This window comes from Seriola lalandi, unplaced genomic scaffold (genome assembly GCF_002814215.2).
Source record: "Seriola lalandi dorsalis isolate HSWRI2012SDOR001 ecotype SW California unplaced genomic scaffold, Sedor1 jcf7180002054544, whole genome shotgun sequence".
Lineage (NCBI taxonomy): Eukaryota > Metazoa > Chordata > Actinopteri > Carangiformes > Carangidae > Seriola > Seriola lalandi.
Genome location: NW_019525097.1, coordinates 596,119 through 609,905, shown reverse-complemented (window position 1 = coordinate 609,905; position 13,787 = coordinate 596,119). Strand labels below are relative to the sequence as shown.

Sequence of the window (13,787 nt, the reverse complement as noted above, 5' to 3'; positions counted from 1 at the left end):
GGTGGGGGGGGGGTGCCATGCTTTCTTTCTGTCCTCTATGCATGAAAGGCAAGGACAACAAATGCAGAGAAGTGGTGCGCTGATTTACCCCTGCTACCCATGATTCTGCTGCAGCCAAGCCAGAGAGATTACAGGGCCATGAGTTAGGAAACTTATCTCATGTGTGACACCCGATGTGATGCAACATTCTGATTCAGCTTTTTGCTTTCATTGACATGCATGATTGAAAGTGCATCGACCTTGGTGGGAGATCAATTAGTTGGACGCAGGTTTTGGGTGTAAAAGGTGACAACAGATGAGAAAGCTCCAGTGTTAACTCATGTCCTTTTTCTGCCGACTAAAACTGACGGAGGGCAGAGAGACATAAGACAACTCTGATGTGTGTTACTCCAGGACCTGCTCGATTCCATCCTAAATTTCTCATTATGTGACTACAGCGACATAAAATAAATTTAGTAGGGATGACATTTCTGTGAGTGGCATGGAGTGACACACATATGTCAGCACAGCAACCAACAGGTCAAGCCAAGCCAGCTCCACCCAGTCACCAGGAAGCCCGGTGGTCCAGTGATACCTGTGACGACGATCTTGGGGACATCCAGAATGGTGCCGAATGATGCGGTTTTACGGTGGCCTCGTTTATACTGTGGGCGTGCTGCAAAAAACACATACACACACATACAGCTGCGTACACAAACAAGCATGCAGACTAACAAAGACTGGGGGCCCACAGCTGGACTGGAAATGTAGGCCACACACATGCAGAGCATTCAGTGTATGTGCAAGGGGGCAGCATGCACTTTGGCCATTCCAGACGCTGCGTAAACTGCTGGCAGCCGCTGCGCTATGTTTCTCAGCACAAACAACAGCATGCATTAATTAAAAATAAATAAATAAATAATAATAATAAAAAAAATCTGACAAACTTTGTGCCCAAATCAAATTGAACTCAAAACTATATGAGGTTTAATTTCACCATGACAGCACTGGTGAGTGTCTGCTTTCTGTCAGAGTCTTTGAAGGAGGGGAGATGGTTGACAGCTAGCTCTGACGGGCCTGGGTGTGTTTATGTGAGGTTTCAATCTTTACCTCGGAGTGATGAAAGCACATGACAAAGGAACCTTACTGTGAACTCATTCAAGCTCAACTTGCCTTTCCTGCACAACTTTGCTTATTTAATGCAACTTTTAAAAAGAAATGGACATTGTGCCTTGATGAGTGCCTCTTCCTGCTTTTCATGTGTCGACTTGTGCCATGTCATGTGTGACATTACCTGCAGGTGCAAACGGCATCTTGGGCTCCAGCTCTGACAGGTCAGCACTCATTCGTTTGCTGTCAGATGACGCAAGGCACTGCGTCCGAGCAGGCAGACTCTCAACGCTGCCCCCTCTGGACAGGGGCAGAGTCCTCAACGGGTCTCCCTGAAAGAACAGCAGAAAACTTTCACTACAGAAGGTTGTTTGATAATTTTTTTTTGGCTCCCGTGACTTCTTTTGTATTTGTTGTTACAGAAAGAAGCTCAAATGGTTTTGATAGAAATGTGAAGGAGAGCGATACCTTTGGCTTAAAATGAGGTGCAAACTGAGGGGTAATCTTGATAGTGTCATTGCTCCCTTGAGAGTCACTGTGCTCCATGTTTGCATCACTTTTGTTGCTTGTGCTGGTGCCAGTGTAGTCCACATATGAACCTGTTACTCCCCCAAGACATAAAACAGGAGAAAACTTTTATTACATCACATACTGTCTCAACCACGGTGACTTTCTTCTAAGATTTCACATTATTTTTGTGGCATTTTCTACTTTTGTTCAGTGTTGCATCACACCGAAAACATTTGAAAGATTTGGAAAATATGTTTAAGATAGAAAATGTAGAAATTTTACAATGGATGGATGTTTTTCCAGTCTTCACCTATCAAAAAATCGCAGGAGATCAGCAGTTTCAGAAATACTCAAACCAGCCTGTCTCATCCTACTGCACAGCAGTGAGTCTCTACTGCCGGGCTGCTGACAGCGCTGTCGAGCTGAGAGTATCAGGAGCCGACAGGAAGGAGTCACGCTGCCCTGTTTCCATCAGTTAGTTTTGTGGTTCAGTCATTTTAAGACAATACTCTTGTTTTGTACGTTAAGTTTTCAGTTGCTCCTGCACTGCTCTGTGTACTGTGAGACAGCTCTTGACTGAAGCTTCAAGTCTTCGACTGTTATGGGACGGCCCTTAAAACCAATCAAAAGATTTTCCCAGGTGATGCATCGACTGTCCAGAGAGAGATTTAGGCCTGATGAGGTGAAACTAAACATAGCTTATTTATACATTACACATGAACTCCTACAGTGTTCTGTGTTGATAACACGACACACATACGGACACCCACAGTGCACTGGTGCATCCCAGAGGTTTGAATTTGACCTTTGTACCTGTACTAGTTGCAGAGTTGCTCTGTCCATCGTCTGAATACTGGTAGGGATATTGCAGGGGTTCATCAAATCCTGGAAAGTACTGCAAAAACAAATAAGAAGGAAGGATAAATTAGGCTGGATTTAAAAAAACAAAACAAAAAAAATACAGCTCTGATTTCTATCCAAGTCACTGTGTATGAAAAAGTCAGGTTAATTCCAATACAGCCACTAATAAAAAACGTTTTGTCTGTGAGATGTCAGTGTAACTGATGAGAAGAAATTTGAAATAAATCCCAATGGGTGGTAGCTTGAAAGTGTTTTATACCTAAAAAAAAAAAAAAAGTAAGTGCGTCAAATTACTGCCTTATTTGTGTAAAAGGAAAAGTGGAATTAAAATGAAGGAACAGGGAACTCAGCCAACAGAAGAATGTTTCACAGGGAGAAATGACAGGCAGCTTGTGCCGTTAGCAGCATTTAACTTTATTCACAGTGCTACAATACAATGTAGGTCATAATCTTTTAATCCCAGCGAGACTTATTAAGTAAATGGTATTATGTAGCGCTGTAGGCTACTACAATATCACACATGTATGAAAATGTTGGGAAGGTATTTAGGTATGAAAAATAGATACCACCCAAGCTGTCTACTGTTTTATAACACAGAATGTGCATGTGTGCAGGGATGTTAAATCAGAGTGTGCTTTTCTCCACTGGCTGTCCTTGATCTTGTAACAAAAAGCTTAGTGGAGCCAGGTTGTATTTACATGTCGGTGCAACTCATGTTCAACTTTCCTCCCGTGGTGCTCAAGCGACTGTTTACTAAGTGAAAAATGCTGAGCTCATGTCCATACCTTTCAAGTGGTTAACACTTCCTGTGTTACTGTAAACTGCATGTAGCACCAAAACTTTAACTTTTTCCCATTCGCCCTGAGCTCTGTTTTCATTCTGCTCCCTGTGATTGAACTGTTTGGTCAGGTTTATTGATTAATTCAGCCCAGTTTAATGGAAACCTCATACAGATGGTAAAGAGTGTGTGGAGACAGATTACCCTCATTAGATGAGTCATGATCTTCACTATCTCCTCCATGGAAGGCCGCTGAGAGGGGTCTTTAGACCAGCAGCGAGTCATCAGACTCTCAATGGGCTTGGGCAAATTTTTGATTAAAGGAGGTCTTGTACCTGAATGTTAAAAAAAAATAAATAAATAGAGTAACTGCTCAGACACAGTCAAAGGAACAAATAACTTTTGGCATCACAGAAGACAAGCAAAGTGTTATTATCTATATTCCCTGACTCCTGCAGCTCGAGCTAGTAATGACTCAGGCAGGCAGATTCACTGGTGGAAAATATCAAACTTGTCCCCAGGTATTATTAGTGTCCCATTAGTATTCGTCTCCATCCATCTCTTTATTAGAATAAACTGCAGGGAGTTCTGCACAGTCTTTTAGCTCCTCTTTCCTGCCAGGCTCCTCCCAGCAGGCCCCGACTGGGCCGGCACGTCTGAGGACTCACAGCGACTGACAGCTGGACACGGCCTTTGCTCCCCCCTCCCGAGCAGAAAAGTCAGTGACTCACCGTTGTGCACAGCCCACATGATGCGAAAAGCTGGTCCTCCAATTTCATCAAAGGGCTTCCTGCGAGTGATCACCTCCCAGAGAATGATCCCCCAGCTGAACACATCGCACTTCTCGCTGTAATTGCTGCCTGCATGCACAGAGGAACCCACACACAGCAACACTTAAACCCTTTGCAAATAGAGACGGGAAAAAAAAGGCTCCGTTTGACATCACTGACTGACTGACTGACTGACTGATAAAGGTAATTCTCTGCGGCGTGTTAAGAGCGGAGAACGAGTGCGAGCTCAGGAAAGCACGGCAGCTTTTATCTCCTCTCCTCCGCCTTCAGAGGAGAGGATGAAGAAAATGAGGGAGCTATTTTTTTTTCACCAAGGAACAGCTCCTGTGTTGCTTAATTACTGGGCCTATTATTGCGGCGCTCAAGTGCACATCACATCACACACCTATTTTAAAGTTGCTTTGCTGAGGCGTTCTCTGATCGCATTTCACACTGATGCAAATGAGTTGTAAAGAGTTCATCGAGAGGGCAAAAGTGAGGTGTTTAGTTGCACAGGAGCTTTGTAACTTGTCTGCAAAAAAACGAGATAATGACTACGGCTTAATTCATCTTCCCCCTTGCTAACAACATGTCTCATGTAGACACACATTAGGGCTTCTGGCTGAATGAGAACACAAATTCTGCACCGCTGCCTCCCGATACTTGCCTTCAAATACCTCCACGCTGTGGCCATCCATGCTGATTTCAGAGATTTATAGAAATAAAACTTCCCCTTTGTTGTTGGTCATGTGGGTCTGGATGTCGCAAGCCGTTCCAAAGTCACATATCTTCAGCACGGTGCCACCTGCCACTAGAAGCAGACTGAAACACAGAAGGCAAGAAATAAACCCCCATGAGAAGCTTTTAACTTGAAAAGATCAATGACAGGAAATTTAAACACTTTACTGGCAACAGCTACAGGTGTAACACAGTACTTCCCAATCTTTCTGATTTGTGACCCCTTGTCACAAGGGACTTATCCAAGTGTGGATAGAAAATTGCAAACTGACAAATATTTCACCAATAAAACAACAACAACAAAAAGTCAGAAAAAAGAAACTTACTTCTTCTTTTAATTGTCTTGTGAACCCAAACACTCAACTGACCTACAGGTTGGGAACAACTGGACTAAAAGACTGGCGTAACAGATTTGAATTCTATGTTTTAATGATCTATTTTAACACAATTAATAACCTTATAACCTTAACTTGCATCATGTATCAGTGTATTGACACAAGCTCATCACAGGACAAGGAAGTGTCAAGTAGAAGCTTGGTAGCAAGTCCAGGAAGAATCATTACATAGAGTCTATCCTTAAATAAATTCATGTATAATAACCAAGAGTTGACAATTTGGCACAATGCGTGACCTTGTTGTTCCTGGAAACTCCACAACAGTTCTCCAGGAAACACACCAGCTGGTCATTCCCAGAGAGTCCTGCCAGGAGCTTTCTTTCCACCAGAGCAGAGTAAACAACCTCTGGGATCTAGATATCCTTCAGTGCTGCTTTGTATTTCGGCGTTCAGACAAAAACAGCACTTTGTTTAAGAAAAAACAAAACACATGAAAGGGGTGGTGTCATTTTTTAGGGCAGACACTGCGCCTTCTGTTATTGGTAGTATGGCTCTTTCTATGCCTCCTAACCACTGCTGCAACTGTGTTTCAGCTTAAGTTCAGTAGCCTGCAGTAGATCTCGTACCCAAACATTTGTGCAGCACCAGTATATCGCGGAGGGGCTATTTGAGAGCACATGTAAACTGTTATTGTTTTTCTCAGAGGACATTCTCTTAAGTGGCTAAAATACATTTATTCTGCTGTTTCCCGTCCACAGCAGCAACTCGCTCAGCTTGTGTGCCGGTGCTCCTGCTGCTCCTCTAACCTGATAGGTTAATTTCCCACAGGTAATAGACTGACTTTAGATGAACACCTCACACAACCCAACGTAAAATAACCTGAACTATCACTTTAAGTTGTAAAACGCATGTCAATATGTTGAAATTGTGCCACGTCTGACCAACTAAACCCCTTCATAAAATGTGTTATATACTACTATTATTATAGATCATACAAGTAGTAGTAGTATTTTGGATTATAAAAGAAAATGTTTATTAATCAAGTGAAGAAAACAACATGAACTAAATCAAACTAGTAAAGGAATAAGGCACTTTGTTGGCACAGTGAACCTGGAGACAGGAGAGTGTGAGGTGAGGAGGAGCATACTTGGGTGGCTTGAGGTCCCTGTGAATGAGAGCCTTTGGTTTCATGCCATGGAGATAGGCCACGCCTTGGGAACACTGTAAACACCAGCTCATGGCATGGGAAGCAGTGTAATAGGGGAGGGGTTCAGCACCATGCAGCACTGTGGACAAGAGAGCACAGTCACAACCACCGTCACCACAGATAATAAATGTCCAGAGGAACCGAGCAGAAAGCAAGTCCTTGTAGGGATTCATCACACTGTCATACACAAAGAAACACTCACAAACAAAGACATAACACACTGAGCAGACTATCTTTCTGGTACAGCTTCTTTAACAAGTTTATTCCAGGAGGGAAAACCGAGAACATATTGTTCCAAAACAGTGTTCGCAAACTAAGCTGAATAACATCAAATTTATGGTGTCACACTGCAGCTCCCAGGTGTAACTCTGAGGACAGGTAATTGTGAAGCACAGCAGAGAGTCCCTTATGGTGGGATTCACATCCTGCTAAAACTAAAATGTGCCAATGTGAATCTCTTGGGGATGATAGTTGTTCCAACCATTGATGTATTGGGAACACAGATATAAGGCCTATTCAAAGTATGAGACATTAATTAACTGCGATGAATCTTTTAGAGCTGAGACGCCTCAACTTATATGTATAAACAACAGGATATAAGTGAACTTCTGACTTATTTTTGGAGTTCTGGGCATCATTTCAATTAGTTACATTATCCACACCAAAATAACTGCTAAGACATGGGAGGACAGCGACATCGCTCCATAAAAGTCAAACATGTCAAGAAAGACAAGCAGTCGGACAATCAGACAGGTTGTCAACAAGCTGACAGGTCAACCAGATTATCTAAAACTAAGAAGTAAATGACCCAAAAATGTCAATAATATCCCAGCTGCACAAGAAAACAGTGCATGGAGCTGCTGGTATGCAAGGTAGGTTAAAGATGAAGCAGGAAGTATGTATGCGAACTGTGGAAGTTTACAACAAACAGTTTGAGTAATGATTTGACAATTTACATTGGTCCTCTGATAAAACAAGAGTCTGGCTAATACGAGATGTTTACAACCTGCCGACTGTCTGACAGCTCATGCTTCTTGACCCTGTTGGACTTCTTAGAGATAGTGCCACATTCTGAGATCTCAGCAATTGACTTAGGAAATGCAGTCTTATTATTACAGACAGTAATGATCTTCAGAATTATGGAAACAAGACCCAATTTGCAATACAACAGAATTATCTATTAAGTGGAAAACTAGAAAGTAAAACTGCGAGTGATAAATGTGATTATTCTGTGATAAGGCTGGTGGGCCTTATCCATTAAGATAGACCAACCTTTCATCAGTGCGTTCCCTTCTAATTGAGCATAAGGTAATAGTCTTACAGTCCTAGGATGCTGATTTTGGCTGAAACACTGTCTCATTTTTATCTTTAATTAGACATCATTAGGGCTGTCCCCTAAAAGTCGATGAGTCAAAGCATAAGTTGAGAAGACCCCAAGTTGACTCACTGCATTTTTTTGTTTAAAGCTGACAGAGGGTACACAAAACCCCGGAGAAGGAACAAGTCTTGTCTTTAAATGACCAAACTACAAAACTGAGATGGAAGTGCAGAAATTGAGGGCAGCACAATGCCGGACCACACAAGGCAGAGCAGCGCTGCTCGTTCCTGTTGGCTGCCCCAGTACTCTGAGCTCCAAGTGTCTGGCTGACAGCGCTGGCTGGCATAAGAGACACTCCGCTGTGCGATATGATTTCATAACTGAGCTATGAGCAAAATGCCAACTTTTACGTTCTCTGACTCTGTGGAAATCTGATGTGTTAACGACCTGAACAAGATGATGAACAAAGACATTAAAATGTGATTTAATATATTTCTTCTAGTTGTAGATTAGTTGTATTGAAGAAAATCAGTAACAATGTTGAATGTTTATAAAAATGAAAAATATAAATAAGAAAAAGCAAGAACCAATGAACAACAAGCACCATACCAATTACTATAAATAAAAGTGCTGACTTGGGGACAGCCCTAAACATTACACTGCATACTGCTGTTTACTACACCTCACGGTTTCCCAGGTCCATTTGGATGTTTGATGCAGGAACAAACAAAGCTATACAGCATGTCACTGTGCAAGGCTACTTGATAAAGGACTTGGACGAGTGACTGAACATGCAAACAGTGGGAGGGTCAACTGAACAGGGCTGCTTCTCATGTCTGTGCAAGGCTGTGTTCATTTCACCACTATCAAAGTGGAACAGATGCCATCACTGGTAATAAAACAGCACTGTTCTTTAGCACAACATGTAGACTCACCATTATACAGTGACCCGCCTTCAGCATATTCCATCACAAGGCAGACCTGAGTGGGAAAGAAGCAACCAGACAGACAAAAACAATCATACAAAACTTTCACTGGTGAGTTGGAGCATCAGTGTGGCTGCGCAGTAAACAGAGCATAACATATAATGATGTTCCAGTAACTTACTGGACTATTGCAAGAACCATACAACTTCACAATGTTGGGGTGGTTAACTCGTGAAAGCTGCCGGAGCTGGAGACAAAGGAGAAAAACATTATGCAGAGTTCCATCTGAATGCATCCTGTACAAAAATACAAATAGGTAATACCCAGTCTGTTGTTACTAGTAGTAGTTACTAGTATTGGACCAAAGAAATGTGCAGAATGTTAGAGAACATGAAACAACAAACACAACACTTTTGTTAGAAAGCAGGTAATGGACATTAAAATGTCTCCGAAAGCTGAACAACAACCGACGCTGCTTCCTCCCTGATAACAATGATACTGAATTGCTGGAATCGCCACCACCAACAGCACAACTCTAGCCTGCATCCTGAGTTCAACATGCAGACTGCCTGACTTGCGTCCTCCCCCGGATCGCAAACAACAAGTGCTGCCGGATGACAGAGCTCCGCAGGTGTGCCTGAATACATGACATTACTCAGTTTATTCATTCAGCTGTAGCTGATAACAATTGTTCATTTAGTAACCGTGGTTGGATGGGGAAAAAAATGGGTAGAACATTTACTTATAATTGTCATAAAATCTAGGGTAAGCTTCTCATACACTGTTTAAAATATAGCCGTTTTGATTAGTTTCATATACAGTCAGTTGCCCCTTTACTGGGTACACCTGTAAATCCACTTCAACAGCTCAAACATTAATTCTACCTTTAGAAAGATAATAATGTTCATGTTTGACTGGCACTGACATATTAATTGTACTACCGCATATTCTTCTTATTGTAGTTGTAGTTTGCAGTGGTCTTGTAATGGACTGTATTATACTGAGGTGCTTCTGACATTTAGTCATCCTTATAAACATGAGAATATTAGAAAACATTTTCTTTACGGAGAAATTAGCCATTTTAATGATAGTACTCGCCTCCCCACGAGCAAATGTTCCCCCAAGACAAGATTCTCTCCTCAACACTATTTTGCAGGGCCACTGTCACTGCATCCTGGGCTCAGCGCAGCCAAAGACAATTGTGATTGGCGGCAGAATGTTTTTTTCCCAAATAGCAGAATAATAAATGGTGCAGCCAGACCATTCTCCAGCGTTGTGGAGATAGGTATGACCATGTGAGACTGAGTCATTCAAATTTTCAGGGTTTGGCCCCAGAACTCCACTGAACCTAGAACCGCCCCCGCTCTGCTCTGCTACTATGGATGGCATTAATATGAAGTGACACAATGAAAATGTGAGATTAGATTGAGTAAGTAAACTAAACATATTGTATCAGTGAGAAAAACTCTATTAAGCACAAAAACAACAATACCTCAACAATAAATGCTTTCCTCTCCGATTCACTCTCAATAGTCTTGATTGCAACATCTTTGCCTTTCCATTTGGCTTTGCAAACAACTCCAAAAGCTCCTCTCCCCACCACCTGAAAATGAGACAGTTGACAAAACAGTTATTTCTAGGTGAAAGCTGCTACAGCTCATCTTCTGGAAGTTTACAGTGCTGTAGAGTATGAACTGAGTCTTGGACAAACCACAAAAATAAATAAACACAACCTACCTCCTCAACTTCAATGTCCTCATAATTGATTTCTTCAAACGGGTATCCAGGAGGTGTTTCAAGCATATCGGCGGATGGTAACGATAGAGACATTACTAGCTAGCGTTAGCTAGTAACTCACTGAAAAGACAGATAATTGCAGACAAAAGAACATAAGTTAAAAGTCTCATTACAGTTGAATTCAACAAACCGATGCGCAGACTTGCCTCGAGACATTTAACATACTTTTATAACTGTATAATTAACGTGTCGCTACGCAGGAACATGGCTTAGTGACATAATAAATGTATTTGCTACTCAGAAAAATAGCAGCTAGGTTAGTTACACCCCCGAGCTGTCAAACGTTAGCCTTCTGTCAAGTGGTATGATGCAGTCAACCACCTGGCTAACCGCGTAGCATAACTAGCAGAGCTAACTGTAGCTGCCCTAGAAACACTGACTGAAAGTCAAGAGAGATAAAAAAAACTAGCTTTTGGTATACGTAAAGCTAACCTATGGGCCTAAAGAATCAATGTAGACCGATGCTAACCACAGTTTAATATTATCATACCACAAGTCGCAAGTAAAAACAAGATAGCTAAGGCCTAGGCTGTATTAGCTAGCTAGCTTATGTTAGCTGGCTGGCCTGGTTGCTAACGCTAGCTACCGGGACTTATTAGCTTGAACAACTCCAACCCTTCGCAGTTGACTTGTCACCAGTGCCGGCTCTCTGGACATGGGGATATTTCCTACTATTCATGTACGAAAACCCGAAGAATAACGTCCATTTCTAAAAATATTCTTTTTCTACCCTCTTGATAGCAAAACATAACTTTTTCATAACTCGACTAGCTGGCTTGCTAGGAGTGTATTTTTATTCTCCGAAGGAGCAGCTCCATCAGGAAGTGTGTGCGCACTGCAATTATGTCCCCTGCACACTGAAAAGGAGCTGTCATTCCAACCTTTTAAAAGAAAGGAAAGACACACTTTAAAGGCTTTTTTTCTTTACATTGTTGAAATATCTTTATTGTATTAAAGTCAATGCGACTCCATCAGTAAGTTTTCCAACGGGAGGGAACCAACTTTCGGAGCAGACCAACCAGTGCTCATGTGCTTTACTTGAGTACTTTACTTGAATATTTCCATGTTACATTAGCCTACTTTACTTTTCAACTACACTACATTATTGTACTTTTTCCTCCACTACATTTTACTGACAACTCTAATTACTAGCTCCCTTCCGATTAAGATTTTAATAAAAAAACAAATGATTACATTATCAAATATGATGATTTGTTATAATTAAACTATCCAACAGTATATAAGCTAGTTAAAAATAGTTCCATAGTTACCGGATTTCTCGGCCCAGTATCGGCCGAGTCATAGGAATAACAGAAAAGTAAACAGTGGAACCATCGCTGTGGGGAACATTGACGTAGGCCTTTTACACGACAGGTTCAAATAATACATCCATGGTGGGCAACAAACACCTGTAACAAACGATTGCGCAAACATGCTACGCGCCACCCCCATGCTGTGATTGGTCAATGGTGGCGCCATTTCGGATTTAAATACAGACGACAGACGATACAATGGTGTCAGTGAACCACCGCTGGCTTTTTCTACAGTCCACGGTCAGTAAGTACAATACTCGGATCTCCGCCTCTCTCCTATGTTTGCTATGTGTTACGGTTTTGAAGTGTGTCCCCTGGCAATTACCGTAGGGCTGCCATTAAATGTTGGTTGTTGTTCGAAACTATATTGGGGTCACAAGTGTGACTAGTGTTCACCTTACTCAGTCTCCATGTCCCATTTGTTATTTTGAAATTAAATACATAGTTAGGGGAACCCAAGACGCTTGGTTTAATGTGGCAAAAATATCATATGATAATATTTTTTTGGGTAATCGCAATCCGTGATCTAAATTCTGTTTCCGATCAGATTTTATTGTGAAGGTTCTGACCGGAAGTTGTGATTCGTATCTTTCCGCGATTTTGACATTTTTTTCCCGTATGTTTGTCTGCTCTGGTGTTAAAGAAATGACAGCAGTTGTCGCTTTATAGATTTGACGTGTATGACATGTGGTCTATTTACAATGCATCTTCATCAGTATCACATTGTTTAAAATCCAGCACCCTGCTCTTATTCCCTCCGTTGCAACATGAATGTTTACCGTCGCCATGGGAACGGGTGCCGATTTACTAGTTAACGTTAGCTTAGCCTACATATTAACAACGGACAATAAAATTGCAATATGTCAAATACCTAAATACCAACACCATCAGCCATATCATTAAAGACCTTAAACAGGGTCCTGTCACTTCATGTCTTACAACCGTTACAACCGGGGCAGCTCATAGAAGACTGCGTGCTCTTACTTTGAAAAGCTGAAATAGTTTCCACAGCAGGCGATAACAAGTTTCCCAACGTGGCGGAGTGATACAACACGATTTTCGTTCAGACTGGCGGGAAAGTTTGTCTCAAAACTCTGTAGTGTAGAATTCAGATCCACAAATGCTTTTTCGCTTCACAAATGGAAAATTCATTCACAAATGTCTGCTTGAAAGTTGTAAATGTTAGGAAGACATTCACTAATACGTCTCATTTATTTGTAAATTATTGAAGTGAATGTTGTTCTGGAGTTTGTTCCAATTCATATTTGCAAGATATCTTTGTGAATTTACAACTGTATGGCTCATCCAGAACTCTTGATGATGTCTCGGTTGGCCTTCGAACATAGGATGGCCTACTAAACTTGAATTTTGACACCTTCTCTGTGGACGTCTAAGTTTGGAGGAAGTTCTGCTGACCTTTTAATGTAACAACTTAGCCTCGCAAACAGGACCGTCCACGTTCAGGTAGGTAACACTTATGTAATGTGAAAATTACATTTGTGAGGAGGGATGTTATATAAGCACTTCATGAATGATAATTACATGCTACACTCATGAGGAGTAATAAGCAAGTTCCCAAAGGAGACTTTCCAAACCACTAGGCAAGCACAACTCATACTAATGAGCATGAACTAATTTGTTGTGATATTGAACAGAGGGTTGTTAATAGCAGGAGCCATCTCTCTCCCCTGAAATAATCATTCTAATCGCTCATTTCAAAGGTGATTAAAATGTTCTCACCTGGCAGTTTTTCCGGGACTACCTGCACCGGCATATGGTTTGGGACCTGTGGTCAACAGGAAGCTGCATGTTTGTGTACTCTCTCAGCAACCTACAATCCTTGAAGAGACAGGCCTGATGAACCACTCTCTTCCTGGACAGGTGACACGGCGAACTGGTTGCAAAGGAGGCATCCTTGCAGCATGTGGCATCATCATGCAGCAGTGTGATGCGAGTGATGAAGCTGAGTAATATCCTGCAATGCCAAAGTGAAATTTACCAGCTTGGAAAGGAATTTAATGTGATCTTTGACGGGACAAAATAGAGCTGTCATCAGGGTTGTGTGTTGCATTGAGGAGATCTGGCTGCCTTGGAAAGATGCAAAGAATTCTCATCGCACAAGCTGCAAGTAAAATCCTTCTTAAA

General features: G+C 41.7%; 1 protein-coding gene across 1 annotated transcript in view; it reads right to left on the bottom strand.

The window, feature by feature from the left end:
* map3k7 (mitogen-activated protein kinase kinase kinase 7) overlaps nucleotides 1-11,183 on the bottom strand; it is a 17,879-nt gene extending 6,696 nt beyond the window's left edge. Inside the window, 13 exon segments of the mRNA XM_023415128.2 lie at nucleotides 575-655; nucleotides 1,274-1,421; nucleotides 1,558-1,688; nucleotides 2,413-2,494; nucleotides 3,443-3,573; nucleotides 3,970-4,094; nucleotides 4,672-4,830; nucleotides 6,229-6,367; nucleotides 8,542-8,587; nucleotides 8,714-8,779; nucleotides 10,025-10,135; nucleotides 10,270-10,389; nucleotides 10,945-11,183. Of these exon segments, the coding sequence (XP_023270896.1) occupies nucleotides 575-655; nucleotides 1,274-1,421; nucleotides 1,558-1,688; nucleotides 2,413-2,494; nucleotides 3,443-3,573; nucleotides 3,970-4,094; nucleotides 4,672-4,830; nucleotides 6,229-6,367; nucleotides 8,542-8,587; nucleotides 8,714-8,779; nucleotides 10,025-10,135; nucleotides 10,270-10,362 (1,312 nt within the window). The 5' untranslated portion in view covers nucleotides 10,363-10,389; nucleotides 10,945-11,183.
* Nucleotides 11,184-13,787: the final 2,604 nt, after the last annotated feature.